This window comes from Heliconius melpomene, chromosome 13 (assembly GCF_056956725.1).
Source record: "Heliconius melpomene rosina isolate 202511_hmr_F chromosome 13, ASM5695672v1, whole genome shotgun sequence".
In the NCBI taxonomy this organism is placed as follows: domain Eukaryota; kingdom Metazoa; phylum Arthropoda; class Insecta; order Lepidoptera; family Nymphalidae; genus Heliconius; species Heliconius melpomene.
The window spans coordinates 13,034,476-13,052,791 of record NC_140401.1 but is presented as its reverse complement, the minus strand read 5'-3'; the positions used below and the strand labels follow the sequence as shown (position 1 = coordinate 13,052,791).

Below are 18,316 nucleotides of genomic sequence, written 5' to 3'. Positions count from 1 at the left end.
TACATAATAGGAAAAGTTTTGCTCAAAAACGAACTTTATCAAACTAAGTTCTAGGCTTAATAGCTTTTAAAGTATCTCGTTTTGTACAAAAAAATGTTCAATTTCTGTTAATTTTCATTGATGAGCAGTTTTTTCATTATTGTTTTGGACTACGCTTCTAGCTTTGCATGTTGCTAAACTAAGTATTTTACTAAGTTTTTGTTAATTGATAAGTGATATTGAAGTTGTTAAAAGTCCATTTACTTAAGAATTTAAATTTAAACATAAACATTTCTTCTTTGAATAAAGTATTTAATGGGTAGATGTTTGTTACAGTGTCTTTCGGAGAATTTTTATTACTATTCAGAAAATGTAACCCATACAACTCTGTCTGGTGTCGCTGCTTACCGCTCCTCTTTAACCCTGGACTGGTTGGCGGCAGAGGACTCGCGTCAAAGAGAACTGGCTTCGGCCTTTGAAACTGAAATACCACCGGCGAAAGTGATAAGCACTGATTGTATCGCTTATCCACGACCAGGTCCTGGGAAAATTGGGAGACTCATGTTAGAGTTGCTTAAGTAAGTCTTAGTGTTTGTTCTATTTACGTTATTTACTTTGTTTTCTAATGTTTATTTTAGAATTTCGACCTAGCTTGATGATAACGTATGGCTCAGTGCTCAGAGCGTTTTGAAGATTTCTAAGAGGCGCGGATTCAAATCCCGCTACGTTAATTTTTTTTACGTTTTGTTCCTTAGTGTTTGTCTTCTTTAAGTGTAAAATAACACTTTAAAAACTTTAAAGCTTATATTTTTTACATACTTGGTATTGGTTGACGATTAGTTTTTGTTGGTATGGCGTTAGTAATATATTTTACTTTATTTAGAAATCTGGAAGGCGACGAAGGTAATCTCATATCAGAACTTATTAAAATTCTGGTGCGTACAAAACTGTTGATGGAGACATCTATATTGGAAACTGAACCAGACTTCGATGCTTTAGTCAAAACTCCGGGCATAATGTCTGGTGAACCTCATACGACGTTTCCTAGGATAGTTGCGATTTTGTGGATTTTGGTGACTGATCCTACTACAACAAGAAAGTATGGCTGGTGTCCTGTTGGCAAGGTTCTTTCTTTATTTATAAACTTTGTTTTACTATTGAAATCAGCATTAACCTTTCTGAAGTAGTATTCGATAAGATTTAGTATTAAGAATAAATATTGGTGACAAACGTAGAATCGTTGTGCGACCGAGATAATATCCTCTCGTAAATATAAATTTATTCGAAAAAGAAAGAAAGAAAAGTGGAGAACGGAGTGTCTTAACACTAGGTTCCCTCTGCCTACTTTGCTGTGTGCGGGGTACAGCGTGAAGCTGTTAATTTACATATCTAAATATCCATCTGGAATTTAAACTCACAATCGTCTTGCAGCAAATTTCAAATTACGTAACGCTGTAATCTCAATACTTAATAATAAAAAATCTCGTTTGACTCCCCAACTTCGAAGACTTTTTGAAGATAAGACCGAGCCGAACAGGCCGAAGTAATATTATGTAAACGATACCCTGGGATTCGTAAGAACTGAATTAGAGCAGGTCGACTTATCAAGATGTCGGGAGAGTCCTAATGCAATAAATAGCCTGATGTTCAAACTTCTATTACAATCAAATTTAGTCTTCAATCTTAAAGAATTTATGTCTTATTATCTTGGGGAATCGAAAATAGTCATAAAATAATATATAAGGTTGGAATTTTGGTCTTTTGTGTTATAGAGTCTATAATATAGCCTTCTAACTTTCCTGGTCAATCACGAAAGCTATAAGGCTATATTACACCACGTTACCAGCTACCTTACCGAACCAGTGGTCAGAGTTGTCTAGGTTTTAGAATGTGTCACACATTACCTTTATCTCGGAACGCCAGATTTAAAGAACCATACCATACCATACACCTTTACCTACTTATATCGATTCGAGTACGTGTGTGAAGCGGCTGTCAAAAGCTGGTGTCGTATAAAAATGGTCAATGACAGAATGTATATAGTATATAGTTTAATATAATTATTTCGATGCGTAATCAAAAATGCACGTTAAAATCCTGATTTTTATTTTATGAAAATTTTAAATCTTCATTTATAATTCATTATAGACACTTCTGGAATTGGCAATTAACTTAAAAAATCAATATTGTCAGTTCTAAAAGCTATTTAGAAGTCAGTACATAAACATATTAGATGTATAATTTTTTTATATCTTCACGCTGTATCCTACGCATAATGGGGTAGGCAGAGGAAACACTTCCTTTTCCTACCTTTCCGCCGAGTTCTTGAGGCACAGCGTGTTGAATAACGGTACTCAACGCCGCGCTTTGCCTCGTTACCATAGTGAGATCGAACCCACAACCGTCACGTTTACACTCACACCCTTCTGCCACTGGGACACGTCGGCCTCTAACCATTGTTTATTGCTTAAGGTCAACAAATTCCTAATGATTTCCAAGCGAGTGGACATCGCTAAGCAAATGCGTTCACTAGACTTGGTCGTAGCGCGCGCTCGTTTCATAATGGAGGAGTTCATACAGAACGTTGCGCCAATGAACATGTACCAGAAGAAAAACAGAGTACAGACTGCCAGACAAGTTATTATTTATTTTCTTTAATTTATTATTGATATGTAGTTACGAATTTGTACAAAATTGTGTGTTTGATTATTAATTTTTTATAAATAAATGCATAATGCATATATTTCAAACGAATACTGAACATGTTAGTAAGAAAAATAATTCATTTCCCCGAGTGGGAATCGAACCAGCAACCTTCACTTCTATAGTCAGCCGGTGCAAAAAATGTATAAATGAATTATCATTGTTTGCCCGTTTAGAAAGATATGTAGACTTTAGGTAAGTATATTAAAAAACTTAAATCGTACCTACATATGTTCTGTATATTTCAATTTTAAAATACACACCAAGGCTGTGCCAGTAGCAGAGTTTCTTAATAATTCAAACAAGATATACACCGGAGTATGAAGTCTGTTTTCGCTGGTACTGTCGTTTTCATATAATATGTATTGTATTGGTTCCAGTCACGTGTTGCAGACACTACCTCGATGCATGCGATGAGATCTCGAGCTCATGAAATGGTAGGTCTTATCGATGTAGAATAACTTTTTTTTAAATTTCGTCTCCTGTTTATACTCGTATATATGTAAGTAGGTATGTCCTGCATATATATAGGTTAGGATAATAGAGTAAGCAGAGAAAACTTAGTGTTAAGACACTCTATTCTCCATTTTACGCTGAATTATGGAAGCATAGCGTACTGAGTGGCGGGACTCAAGGTCGCGTTTTGATTCGACACCAGAGCGAAGAAAAGAAAATATAAATTTAAATAAACGTTTAATTTCCTCGAGTGGGGATCGAACCCACAACTAGTCCCGTATACAGCCACACTTTCTGCCCCTGCTCCACGAGTGCTCTCTTTTTAGTTATCAGTGAAACCTTCGAATAAATAATCCAGCCGTTTTTCACATGTCGGCACTTCGGGCTAAAAGAAGTGACTTTATAACTGGTAGAGAATAGGAAATACAAAAACATAAATGTAAAATGAAAGCCAAGTTAAATATTCATCGATAAACCTGGACTGACTAGGTGGATATTTGGTAAAAAATAGCCAAGTAAAATGTACTGTAAATGAATGTAGCATTTCCAAAATTATGCGAATAAATTCGAAATTATAATCAGATATGTTATCGAAGCGAATTATAAATTCTATATTTAATATCCTATTATTTCAGGTGGCTTTGCCAAAAATATCACGTTCATCAGCTTTACCAAAATTTTTGGACGATTTAGAAGATAGAATTGTGGTTTCGAATGATGGTGTTAATTTTCATATGAAACTGTTGTTGTCGTTACCTTTTGTGATGTTAGCTCATTAAATTGTATTAGTATTATTATCCTTTATTTTTAACACTCTTTTAGTATCTTAGTCAATGTAAGGAAATCTTACTAAAAAGCCTAAGATAAAGAAAATATTTAATTTGCTACCAATTTTGTTATGCTTCCGAAGATAAATAAGTATTTCAGTTAAGATATGGGGAATAATGTAAGAAATGTGATAATGTTATTTAATAGAAGGATGCATGTTAAAAAGTTATCCAGTTAAAAATTGCAGTTACCTGTAAAAAATAAAATTAAAATTAATACACACATAGAGGGTTTGTAATAAGAAATATATTATACATATTATAGATAATAAGCTTATAATTTACCAAAATTTACATATATCTATAATAAAATTAAAATAGCTTCAAAGTTACGATTGAAATATCAATCATTCGTTATAATATATAAACAGTTTCAGTATTAATGTGCGTATTAAATACACAGGTCACTGGCCAACGCGACCAATTTTCGATTAATTTCTCTCGCTCATTGTTTGACATTTAATGCGAAATTGAAATTCTTATAAATAATTTATTATGCAAACCTGCCGTCCATGATCTGTAATTAAACATAATTTGCTTTTAATTAACGTTGTTAATTACTATTAGTGTGGTTTTACAAAATAAATTTTGATTCTTTTTTTGTTATTTGTGCGTTTTTTTATGCTATGTTTGGTTGATAGAATCAATTATCGTCCTGAATGTAAAATATGGAAATATTTTAAACACATTGGGTATTGAGTTGCTGAACCTAACGCCGTATTTTGTTTTACAACACTTGGATACAAAATATATTTTTAATTTATTTTGTATCCAAGTGTTGTTATTAACACTGCTACCGCTCTATAACTCACATTCATTTTTTATAATTAGACTAACTCTTGTTTTGGAAGATAATTTTCGTAATTTGGACGAATGGCTCGGCTGTTTGCTATCGGTTTTCTTGCACAATTGATTACAATTATAAATCTGAAACTAAATAATATACAAAATTATAAATAAAATAAAATATTTACCTTCAAAACAAAACGATCTAAGGAATCCTTTGCCTCATTAGCTTCACTCTTTAATTATAAATTACCATATTTTACCATATTATACCCAAAAAATTTATTTGATTATTAATTTTTTTTTATAACAATTATATTTAATCTATATTTTTTGCTTTCTAAACGTCAATGTTGAGTGAAATTTGTGGAAAAAATTCAGACTAAATGAAAAAATGCTGTCGTCACCGTTTTGTAAGAATTAATGAGCTCAGTAATGGTTTTTGTGGATAATTAACTTTGACCTTTGAGAAACAAATTACAATGAATGGACTAAAACAGAAGATATGGGGTCGCGAATGCTTTACGTTGTGTTTTATTTTATTTTCTTAGTAAGTACTACGCTCTCTTTTCTATATAAATATATAATACGGTATACAAGATTAATATCAGTTGAATTCTATTAAAATTTATGTCTCTTAATTTGTCAGATAGTTTTGCCAATACAAACTGATCTGAAAATATTGACAGAAAGTATTTCGTAACTTACCCTAGGAACAGGCAATTGAAAATATGTAATTTATAGTGATTGTTGTAGTATTTAGAAGTAATACAGCTTATTTGATAAAATATATATGTAGCTAACAAAGTTATTGTACTAGATTCTGTACGTTCCACTATAGTTACAATTAGCGACTTCCTTTGTACCAGCTATTCTCTACATTTACTGTCAAATGTCAGCTCTATACTCTAGACTTGAAATCTGGTCTTTATGTAAATTAATGTTATCTCAACTTATTTGTGTTTATATTTTAAAGTGTTTGCCAAAATTATATTTATAAATGTTTATATTCCGTATATAAATTTACTTGTATAATTTACGTACATACTCATATGTGTATAAACAGAGTAGGATTTTTCGTGGATGAAAATATGCATGTTTATTTAAATGTAAGAATGATTGTAAATTTTATTTTGAAGGATATCAGTTCCGATACTATATTTTATTATTCACTAGTAAATAAAAAAATGTAGATAAAATAATTGGTCTAAAAATATGTTTTTTTTATCATTATTTCTTGGATGACTTTTTATTTTTGGTAGGTTTACGCTATATACCGCATATTACAGGATAATTAGAGTGATCGAAATAGTGAGTGAACTATCGAAACGATTCGAACGATTTGCGACAGACAGCGCGCTGAGATGTCTCCCAAAACAATTTTCTCTTAAAACCAAACCTTTCAAAACAAATTCAACGCCGCGTATTTTCATTTTACTAGAGTAAGGAAATGAAAATAATTCATTCAACCTAGTGGTAATTGAACCCGCAACCATTGCGTTTATAATCAGACTCTTTGTCACTATGCTACGACAACCTGTAATTTCTCCTCCTCTCATATTTTTGTCCAATTAAAGAATTAAAAAAATCATATAATTTCTAATTTTAGTGGCCCACAACTTCTACGGACTTGGATGAAATAGACTTGGATAATATATCAGATGACAGGTGGACGTTGAGCGCTCAAAGACCTAACGATGAAGATCTCTGTCTGCGAACTCGACCGACTAATAGCGATATTATTAAACGATTTCGCGCTATATTACCATAGTGAGTAATTTATTTGTATGTTAACTATATATCCTGCATAAAACATGTATCCTGCATATTTCTTGCATGCGTGTATCCTGCATAAAGCAGCGTAGGTATATGGAACCTGGGAACCTAGTGACCTAGAACCTTTTTGCCGAATTTTAGGGGCATTGCGTGTTAAGTGGCGGGATTCAAAATTAACATTTTGGTCGAAAAACTAAACCCACGTCAATCGGCGCAGAAGTTAAAGCATCTGCTTTGAGCGTAGACTCGTAGACTCGACGATCGTCTCCAGTAAGTAATTTAAATCGTGAAAGCTTCTATACGGAGACAAAAGTTTACTTTTGCAATTTTCAACCGTTTTGGAACACTTAACTTAACTGCATAAGTTCTGAAACTAACTTCTGAGCAATTTTAAGTTATATCGGCAGTATATTATAAAGGAGGTTTAATACTATAGATTTTATACTGCTTTTATGCTTGCGTTTAAGTTAATTACTGACGTTTGTTATTCATATACAAAATTTAAATGGAAAAATAATTTTAAATACATAATATCAAAAGTTCACTTTCTTTATAGGTTGTATAATAGTTTCAGTTATCTTTAGTATTTTAAAATTTAAATATTTAATTTAATTATTGTTATATTTGTATATAATTTTTCATTAAAAAAATGTTATTACTTTTTGTGTTTCTATAATTTTGTTTAGCTTAATTTTCGTATTAAATAAACATTTAACAACCATGTTACTTGATTTTGTATTAGTTAAAAAATGAAGAACATTTAAAATCAAATCAATTAATTATATTTTCATTTATTTGTTAATGTTCTATACAGTTTTATTAGATTCGATTATGAAGCTACAAATAATTTATGTTAAACATCTAAAATATCTATATACTCGTATATAATGTAAAAACTTTTTGTATTAAAACTTTTATTTAACAACAGCAAATATGTACAAACATTAATAGTTTTAGTTAGAAGCGGATCCTTAGTTTAAACATTCGATATGCATTTTAGAATATCAAATATGAGAATAATAATTCACAACAAATTTAACAGAGTAAAATGTTTGTTCAATTTTATTCTTTTATAACATATACCTAGTAAATTTGGAAACATATATACAAAATATTTTAATGTTTTGAATAAAAAGATAAAAGAGAGTTGGAAAAAAAAAGTTGTTCTTCAACAACACTATCTTATATACCTAATATTATATTATAGTTTTATTTAGAAGACGGACACAATGACGTTATTTAGTAAAAGATGACATATTCCATCTTAGTTCTGCTTTGAACATACAACCACAAAAAAATTAAACCTTTATAAATATGCAATTAATATACTAAAACAATGCAATTACTTTTGAGTACAATTACTATATAAAAGCTATCGGTTGTCATATTTAACTCTAGCAAAAGATCCCGTCCAACCTCTAAAAGTTTGTTTATGTTTCATTACCGTTAAAACGTTCTACTTTAAATAAAAAGGGGTCGAGTGTTAATGCTTCCATATGAAACTGGCCTTTGTTTCCACCGGAGACAATACTACTGGGACGCCACTCGAAACCGCTGCCTAAACACTGACGTTTTGACGTGACCCGAATTTTCCAAGACGTATGCATTTTTAATATGAAATAACATACGAGTCTGTATGTATATATTTACGAGGTTATTTATAGATTGTTCCGGTTAAAAATGTATGGCGGGTAGTTTTTTATTGGGTGGAGGTAGTGTTTTGTGTGGTGCTCAGTCGTTTTTTGTTGATTTATATATTTTTTTTTGTTGTTTCAATCTTTTTTCATAGGTATACGAGTATGGCAGGGGCGTATAGAAATAGTAAAGGTTTTTTTGTTTTAATTTCATTTACTTTTGAGCTCAGGAAATGAGAATGGGTATGGAGCTTCTCGTGTGTAGTCTCGTCTCGTTAAAAGATTAATATTTAAAACGTCCGCGTCCTTAATTTCTCATCTTACTCAATGCACAGGGGTTGAAAATGGAGGGTTACATATCACTCCTACTGCTATTCTTCATTTCTGTGCTAATAGAAATTGCTAATTTGCTTTCTTTCGATAGAAATCACTATGCATGGTAATTTATATCGAAGGCACGTCTGCTCTTTAAGCATCACAAAATTCAATCTAAAGGTAGTTCAATTCAGTTCTTCAGTTGTCGCGTTTCGAGAGCAGCAGTTCTGCATAATTCACCTACGAAGGAGATTGATCGGTAAAATTGGTGCTATAATCTCATAATATCAGTTTACTTTACAAAATTATAGAATACATATATAATCCAATTGTATATTTTATCTTCGTACGATATTTAATATAGACGCCATAGATATAAAATACTTAAACATTCTATGAATGGCCATATCCGTCCAGAATAGTCCCCTATCAGATGAAATCGTCTGGAACGTCTTTATGTCATATCGCAGAAATTTAAGACTTCTTGAGATTTATGTACAAATAAAAATCTTATGATTTTATATGAATATACATACATACATGTATTGTACATATATATTTCAGAATCGATTTATACAACATTATAAATGTTAGTATTCAAGTACAAAAATTAAAGGTAGACAAGGTACGACCAAAGAGCGAAGGATAATTCTGCCAATCAACATGATGTGACATAAATTTAGGCACAAAGCGGAGTGTCTTAACACTAGGGTTTCTCTCACTAAAATCTAACTTTTATATGCAATAAAACATGAAGCTGAAAAATAATATAAGTATGCTTATCATACAAAAGTCTCTCTTCCTATCTCATTTTATGACTTTTTGTAATAAATACACTTACTATCCACAATATTCATATAATTTGGGTATAAAACTAGCAATATCCAAAAAGTGATTATTTATTCAAAAATTTCGGCAACTCGGGATTCAGGATTGTCACATAATTTTATTATAAAAAGATTTTTGAATCATATTCGGGTTTAAATGTCGTCTAGACCGCAGCGCGGTCGCGTCTGGCTCCCAGGAGAAAATCGTATTTATCTTTGGGTACAAAACCAACCGTCGAAAAAGAGTTCTAGAGCTAATAAACGTTCCCTTACTAAAGAAATTATTTAAGCAGGGTTAAGGACTTATCTGTATATCTTATCTGGATATATCATGTTCGTGTGAAGAAAATGTTCAATTTATCTATAAAAAATACGTTTAACAAGACTTGGTCATATCATACTGTATGTCTCGAAAATTCGACAGTGTGTGGGGGAACAGAGTGTCTAAACTCTAGGTTCCCTTTGCCTACATTACTTTATGCGGGATACAGCGTGAAGCAAAATAAAATGTATGATATTATTTAAGTTTTGATTATTATTTGAGTATTGAATGGCTACGTAGGATAAACATTTCTATATTATATCCATTGAGGCGTGAAAAATAATATAATTGTATAGTACTTGTACTACATAAGTACTATTTATTATAATAGCCCAATTTATACCAAGGATAGAACTAATATTTCTTTGTAGTTTATTTTAAAAAGGAATAAGGTAAAAGTAAAGCTATTACTGTTTATAAAATATTTATTTAAATATTACAAATCTCTCGGGATTTCTTATCGAGGTTAGAAGTCTAAATGTCTGAAAAAGACTAACAGCCCTTAGAGAGTATGCCTAATGTTTAATTTTTGTGTTTACACAGTAGATTTTATCCAAGTTTGAATTCGAACTCAATTACGTACATAAGGTTACATTACTAATTATTAATGATAAATGGATAAAAAAAAATATTTTTACAATTGCAAGCTGACTTGTTTGTTTTCTTTTTAGTTTTATGCAGTCGGGGTTTTTGTTTTTTTAAATATCTTTTTATTGTGTTATGTAAATAGCTAAAAAAATACATAAATAAATGTTATTTGAATTTATTACTTTCTAATAAATTGGACATCCATTCGTAGGAGTGGTAGATAATTCAATTACTTGAAATATTGTTTTAAATAAAAATTCAATTCAAATATTCTATTCTAGCTTCGACAAAGAGCATTCAAATTCAGCGTTCTTGCGTAAATTCCGCGGGACAGTGTACGGGATGTCGGACGGCGACGACTTGTTGGACAAAGAAGCGGCCTTCTATGGAGCTGTGCTCACGCCTTTGATATTTTTACAGAACTATCGTGATACCTGGTGTCTTTTGGAGCGAGTGAGACGCTTGAGATGTAGACTAGCTTTTAGATATTTGTAATAAGATTTATTTTCATATATACTAGTACCTTATATGATGTGGTGTTGCTTTTGTAAAATTCCGTATTTATCACATAATACTTCGGATCCATTACGAAGCCTCTCTAATAGAAAGAAAAATAATTTGTTATTATGAAAACTTATTCATTTCATATCCAAATGCGCCCACTTCAATACACTTTTGTTCATAACCCCGACGCGTTCTAAGACCAGTATTTATAAACTGTTCTCAAGTCAGAGATTGATCTTGAGATGCCGTTTTCAGATAGATATATAATTTAGACTGACTTAGAGTGATTTATAAATACACGACTTTCGCATTTTTAGCTTTCATGAAAGTAACGAACACTAGTGATAGCTCAGTACTTCATAATTTTTTTTCATTTTATCGATATACTTAGTAGACTTTGTGACAATTTTTAACATCATGTTTTCATCAATACGGAGAGATTTTTAAAAACTTTTTTTTATGCATGAAAAAAATACTAAATTGTAACATAGTGTAATATGTCACAAAAAAAGTTTTAAAAGTTTTTCGCTTCAGTTCCACCGAGCTCTGCGACTGTACCAGGCATCGCATCCCACGGAAAAGCGTTCGGCACTCAAGTTACTGCAAAACTTTAGGGCGGTAAATCATAAGGTACAAACATGTGTATATTTTCACCTTTTACCAGAATATTTACTTAGACAAGTGCCAGACATTGCACTTCATAGTTTGAAACAAGTTTAGAATGAATTGGGTGAAATTATTAGTTTACTTTTCAACTTTACCGATTGAATACGTTGCTTTTTGCTAATTTTCTATGTCTAATTAGGATTTAGGGGATTCAATTTTATGTATCTTTCATTTTTTCATTTTACTTGGAGAAAACCTAACCTTTCTATTATTTGTTTATTTAATCCTTCAGTTTAATATACTTAGCTTTTCGGAAGAAACGCCTGTAATATAACTGATCGCAGTTTGTACATGGAATATCTATGAGAAAATCTATTATTGGGATTAATTATCAAAGTAATAGGACCTAAAGCAATGATTTTTTAAAAATATTTATCTGTTTGTGCGTTTATGCGCGCTAATCTCAGAAACGTAGTAGCCGATGTAAATACAGTTTCCACTATTATATTTTTGCAATCTTCCCTTAATGTTTAATGTTTGCTTACTTCATTATGTCAATGGACTTTTCTACGGTGATGAAGATGTAGGCACATGTAGTTATAAATATAATAAATAATTGAATACTTTATGTTCTAGATAAAAAAAATTGTTTGGGACCTACCGGGACCATACTCCGTGTCGCGGATTCGTACAAGTGAAATTCCACAGATAAATGAAGAACAGTTTCAAGACAAGAAAGATATTTACTTCAAAGAGCTGATTAAAAATTTTGGTTAAATATTTTGCCTTTTTTCTTTTCTTCTGTGTAATTACGTATATAATCTTTACTCTAATACTCGTAGATAAAAACTTAAAAAAAAGAGATTCTTTTAGACCCTTTTCAATTGGGAATCACTATATACTAATATTAAAAAATATACTAATGTTACAAACATGGGCTATGGGTCTTAATTAAAGTGTCATGAACAACTTTTTAGTAAGTAGGTATATATTAATTTTTCCACAGAGGCACAGCCGTAGGCAAAAACTATATATAGTAGAAATATAAAGCTAAAAGATGAATGATTCATGTTTCCATTTAAAAAAACTCGTCATGTTTCACAAGTAACTATGAGCTGGCCCATCTGCAGGCCATTCGTTCACATGTCAGGGGCGGGCAATATTCATTAAAAGCTAGCGCGGCGTGGAACTAAAAACTAATCTGCGGCCATAGACCATACGTTTAACGGTTTTTTGTAATAACCACAACGCCCCGTGTGAAATGTATGAGGGCGTTACATTGCGTTCATAATTGAAATTTTTGTTTGGATAGTATTTTTCTACCGTAGAAATATATTTGTATGTGGTTTTTAAATGTATGGTTAAAAATGTTTTGCTATGGTCTCTAGATATATTCTGCTGTAAAGAATAACATAAGTATGCACCAGATCAAAAAGTCAAAAGTTTGCAATTAGGCGTATGTTCGGTAAGTTTTATCTAGTTTATTTTAGTTCACAACTTTCTTTCTTTCTTTCTCCTTTACAACACTTAAAGAAAGATAGTAGCATGTACTTATAAAGATTTCTATCGGATCTCTGAAAGCTATCACGAAATTCCTATGCAACCTTTGTAGTTAGAATGGCTATCAGAATTGTACATATTTGACTGTCCGTAACGACGGTCTGTGATGTTAGATCGATAGCCGGAACACGTAGGTTAATATAAGCCTGCCCTGCCAAGCACTGGGGAAATCATCTATATGCTCATCATCCTGTGACTGAACTGAGCGTTGTTCCACTCAACCAATTTACGAGATAATGTTACTAGCGCCCGTAAGCTATGAGCTTGTTTCCTTTTATGTTTTGTAATTTAATCTCTAAGAGACTCAACTTGAAATTACGTTGCTATTATAAAAAATTTACTTTAAGAATCTGAAGATCACTCACAAATTCAGATTTTATAATATTACTAGCGGCCCGCACGCGGCTTCGCCAGCGTGAATTATTAATTTCTGTCTCCATGAGTACCTACGTCCTATAAGTGACGTCCATGCAAAATTTAAGACCCCTAGCATTTGTAGTAACGAAGTTTCATACAAACTTTCAACCCCAAAAACATCCCCAGGAGTCGAATATTGCAAATTCCCGTGTTAGCGAGCACCTACGTCCTATAAATAACTCCTATGCAAAATTTGACATTCCTACTTGTAGTTTCTGAGATTTCGTGATGAGTGAGTGACCTTTCGATTTTATATATATAGATTTTATAGCAAGCTTGTAATATACCCAATTGTTCAAGCATTTTACTGATAATTGAACCCAAATCCATCACACGCAGTTCTAAAAACTGTTTCTACTATATTTCAGTAAATTTAAAATGTTTAAAGGAAAGTATCGAATAGCATGTGCACGATGCATTAGGCACTGCCGTGTTGCACGCTACATCGCCTCACGTACATTCACAGACGGTGCATTTGCTGGCTTGTATGTATGTACTGTATATATATAGATAGATAGATAGATAGATATAAGTGGTATAGACTAATTTTCTTACATTTAGGTTGTATTAGGAAAAATAAGTTCTAAGTACTGCGCTAAAGTGTAAAAATAAAATTGAATTGTAATAGTATATTGTACTTGTATTTTACTGATTAGTAAAATTAGATAGGTTTTATGTTTTCTTTTTTTTATTAGCCTCACGCTACATCCCCCATATACAGTGTAGGCCTGGTCTGAGAACCTTCTCCGTTACCCATCTTTTGCGCAATTTTTGAGGTATTGCGTGATTAGTAGCGAAAGTCAATGCTGCGCTGTGCCTCAGAAAGAAAAGTTATCAGAACGAAAAAATGAATATATTAAATATTTATTTTCCTTTAAAATTTTGTTTGACTAATCACGATTAAATTATGAAATAAAAGTAAACAAAGCAAAATTGTATAAAACTTAGTATATGATATAAGTTGTCAAAAACACGTAGCTATCTCTGGTCTTGATACTTGTTGTTAACTTTAAAACTAGTACAGTCAGTGTAAGTTAAACGAAATTTAAACTTTTTACCTAAAATACGTTATTATAAAATTCTAATGTGTTGTGTGTTTAGATTATTATAACTCACGTCTTTTTGTTATTGATTCAAGGGTTTATATATTATACGTATGAGACCGTGGTGGCGCAGGAGCTCAAGTGTGTGACTGTAATGAGACGTTTGTAGGGTTTGTAGGGATCCCAATTCGGTGTCTTAGCAGTAGGATCTCCCTGCCTAGCCTGATATATGCGGGATACAGCTGGTTTATTTTATTTATTTTTATGTAGGTATTCGTATGTATTTAATAAAGTTTGAATTTCGCCATAGTGGCGTGGCGGTACAGATAATAATTGTTAATACAAGGCAATATTCAAATTTACATATTTTTGACGCACGACTTCGTCTGCATAGGAAAGTGCTAACTTTTTTTATTTATGAATTGATTGAAATAAAATAATCATTAAATGTTGAAGGAAGTTAGTCAAAATACAATAGTGAAACCTGCATTTAAATCGGCTTAGTCGATTCTGAGATCAGACAATAGATACAAAGACAAAAATAAAAAAAAATATTGCTTTAAATTCTATTACCTTGATTAATGCCCCCATTAATAGGTTTTCTCACATATGTATACTTTACATATATCTTCGTATATTAGATAGCGATCAGTTAGATTTTTTTATGACATATATTTATATATAGCCTTAGTTAACCTTTTCCTTCAAAAAATATATATTAAAATACAAAATTTGAATGAATTGAATATGTTTTAAATCAGCAGTCGGCAATTTGACTGGTTTAATAAAGAGCCGCAGGTGCCGTGACAGATGCGAGTGCGAGCCGGGGCGGACACTTCGGGCGGCGGATGAAATGCCTTTATTACTTCACGAGTATATTCACAAAGTAAAATGATACACTTGGTAGATACGTTATTTTGCAAATGGTGAGCTGTTTCGTATTATGTAAAACGTAATTTCAAGTTATGTTTTTACTTTATATTATTTAGAGATATTCTATTATGTGCTTATATTTGGAGTTTCTTTCAACCAAGCTTGAACTCTTTCTTTTCTCTGTGTATAGTTTTGGTTCCAGATTAAGATATCTATTTTATTAGTATGTTTTCAGTTAAGATAATTGTTCCACTAATTTATGTAAATATACATACATATATGCATAGAGATAGATCTACTCTTAATCTAACCTAGATGTTAGTTCAAAAAATAGCTTCAGCACAAATAATTGTGTTTTACCTATGTATGTTTGTAAGTTGTTTTACATTAGTTGTGCTCTATATTTTTTTCAGCTTCACGCTGTATCCCGCACATAGTAGGGTAGACAGATGGCAGCTAGTGTTAAAACACTCCGTTGTAAAATGTAACTACCTCAAGTGAGAATCGAATCTACAACCTCTCGCGATTGTAGTCACACCCATATGTGCCCACAATGTGCTTCAATTAAAATTAACATACATTACTATATACACGAGTTTAAAGATAATTATTTTGTATTTACAAAAATTTTATATACATAACACTTCTCTACCATAATCGAGTAATAAACAGTAGTAATAAAGGCCGCCGCAACGCTTAGCCCGTACCAGTTTGAACACCTGTGACAATAAAACTACATACTATGAACATTATGTACTTGCGTCTTTATTTCGCGTCGTAAATTAAGATTTGATTGCATCGTTAAGAACATTAGATGTCCTTCCTTTTGAGGAGTTTCTACAAAGTGTTCTTAGAAAATGAAGCTACATACAATTTGGTCAAATTTTAATACAAATATTATTGGTAGTTGGTAGGTTCGCAATTTTGGTGTTTTTGTGATACACAGAGGCAGCCTAGGAACGTAGTGTTAAGATATTCCGTTCTCATTAAGACCGCCGAATTCTCGTAGTACCTACTGCGTGTTAAGTGGCTGAAATCAACGACGCGGTTTGCTTCGTTACCAGAGCGAGGAATTGAAAATATTGAATGTTTTTCATTCTCCTCCTCTTTACATATCCTGCAATGCAGGAAAAAGAGTGAAACTGAAAAAAATGGCTTAATTATCAAAACGACATGGTACCATTTCTTCAATAAAAGATCTTTTATCAGAATTTCATGTTAGACACCCAACTGTCTTATCCAAGATATTATCCATATTAATATAATTCAATTATTTCATGATCTCAAAGTCTTACATACCAGTATATGGTAACAGTATGTCAAATATACGGTAATATAATTACAAGTGCTCCAACAGTTCCCGTACTTCGCCTCCAGAGACAGTGTTAGCCAACATGTCACGAGTTGCGACAATTTACTTACAAATTTAGTAAGTCATTGACGTAAATTGGACAGTTGTATTAGTGCTTCGTTAGTTATATTAATCTTCATAATGTCTTAACTTACAATATATTATATGATTTTGGTATTGTTAAATAAATAACAAAAAAATTCAATTTTATATTTTCTTGAAGTACATGCGAGAGTAATCTAATAAGTTTTTATAATCAAGTACCTACTTGAGTCTAAATAAGTAAGACAATTATTTATTTTTCTTAATATCAATTATAATACATAATTTTCAAAACATATATATGGAAACTAAAATCTAATTTAATTTAAAATAACATTACATAGTTGTTGACAGCAAAAATAAGAGCAAAAAACATATCTTTGAGGGCAGAAATATATTTAATTTAAGTATTTTCCTAAAAGAAAATAGTAATATAATTACTATTTTCTTTTAGGAAAATAAAATCTAAAAATATAAGAACCGATTGATATAATCATTTATTGACAGCTTATTAACAACTTATTTCTTATTAACGCAGCTACAACCAGAACGCCTTAACAAACGTGTTGCCCTTCATTATATGGGAAAGGTCCCAAGTATTTTCTGTTGGCAGGGTTTTTGCAGAAACGATGTGAAGGAACTGAAAACAAACAATTATATATACTAATATATATGGGAAGTGTTTTTACTGATGAATGCAGCCTTTAGATGGTAGAAATTCTAAAGAAAAAATAATAAATACAATAAGGTCGACTTACCAAGATTATCAAGACTAAAACAAATATACGACTAAATAACCTAAGCATTTTGTTTAACGTCATATAATAAAAACATTATTGGTAATAAATTTTCTCATAGTATTTTATCCAGAACTAATTTGAATTGCTTTGTGTAAAAATAAAGTGAAACAATTTACACGCATTATATTGCTATTAATTTTAACAATAAATATTAAAAGCTGTTTTAAAAACACTGTTTTAATAAAAAACACGTTATATTAAAATTTAAATATGAGGCCGTCGCGGCACAATTGCACAATAGCTGACTGTTATCGAGACCTCTGTGGACTCGATTTCCATTTGGTTGAATGAATTATTATTATGTCTTCGCTCTAGTAGCTAGACATGGTGCAGCGTTAAGTTCCGCTCAAAAATTTGGCGGAAAATCAGGCAGCAACTAAACAAAAATATAAGGCGAACGTGGGACATACCTGATTGAGCACAATCATTTTCTAATGTTTACTACTTAAAGATTTTCTTTTTCATGATTTATTAAACAAAACACAACCATGTATATCACAATGCCTCTAAATATCCAAAAAATGAGGAACGGAATGACTTGTCATTATTTAGCCCACCCCACCAAATTAGGTGAATGATGCGTGAAGATAAAAAAAAAATGAAACCGAAAGACTGAATTACTTCAGTAGCTAATATAAAAACGTTCAATTAAGTGAAATGTAAAGAAAAATGACAAAAAATTGCTACGTTTCATAAAACTGAATGAGTCTCACAAAAGTGAGTTTAAAGGAAATTTAATGTCCCTTTTATTTGCTACTCAACCTACTCGTCGCTGCAAACATCTGTTATCAACGTCATACAAAACGCCTTGGGAATAGGTGTACTGTACTTTAATTGTCTTCGGGATAAGTCCGAGTAAAGTAAATAAACTGAATAAAATTAATAAATTAAAAAAAATATTTAAAAA

General features: G+C 31.5%; 2 protein-coding genes across 2 annotated transcripts; both read left to right on the top strand.

Annotated features, from left to right (window-relative positions):
* The first annotated feature begins 294 nt into the window (after positions 1 to 294).
* On the top strand, positions 295 to 3,917 carry LOC146533021 (uncharacterized). The gene is made up of 5 exons (XM_085196321.1): positions 295 to 557; positions 863 to 1,103; positions 2,452 to 2,616; positions 3,063 to 3,119; positions 3,774 to 3,917. The coding sequence occupies exons 1-5, from the start codon at positions 295 to 297 to the stop codon at positions 3,915 to 3,917; spliced, it is 870 nt and encodes a 289-aa protein (XP_085052447.1).
* Positions 3,918 to 5,103: 1,186 nt separating this feature from the next.
* LOC146533020 (uncharacterized) lies at positions 5,104 to 12,100 on the top strand. Its single transcript, XM_085196917.1, has 5 exons — positions 5,104 to 5,301; positions 6,361 to 6,521; positions 10,495 to 10,666; positions 11,252 to 11,347; positions 11,960 to 12,100. The coding sequence occupies exons 1-5, from the start codon at positions 5,257 to 5,259 to the stop codon at positions 12,098 to 12,100; spliced, it is 615 nt and encodes a 204-aa protein (XP_085053043.1). The 5' UTR covers positions 5,104 to 5,256.
* Positions 12,101 to 18,316: the final 6,216 nt, after the last annotated feature.

Excerpts from the sequence above, each read along its gene's own strand:
- LOC146533021 (XM_085196321.1), top strand. The coding sequence starts at position 295 with ATGGGTAGATGTTTGTTACAGTGTCTTTCGGAGAATTTTTATTACTAT. Across the intron at positions 558-862 it reads CTCATGTTAGAGTTGCTTAA|AAATCTGGAAGGCGACGAAG; the intron begins GTAAGTCTTAGT and ends TACTTTATTTAG. Across the intron at positions 3,120-3,773 it reads GATCTCGAGCTCATGAAATG|GTGGCTTTGCCAAAAATATC; the intron begins GTAGGTCTTATC and ends CTATTATTTCAG.
- LOC146533020 (XM_085196917.1), top strand. The coding sequence starts at position 5,257 with ATGGGGTCGCGAATGCTTTACGTTGTGTTTTATTTTATTTTCTTA. Across the intron at positions 5,302-6,360 it reads TGTTTTATTTTATTTTCTTA|TGGCCCACAACTTCTACGGA; the intron begins GTAAGTACTACG and ends TTCTAATTTTAG. Across the intron at positions 10,667-11,251 it reads CCTGGTGTCTTTTGGAGCGA|TTCCACCGAGCTCTGCGACT; the intron begins GTGAGACGCTTG and ends TTTTCGCTTCAG.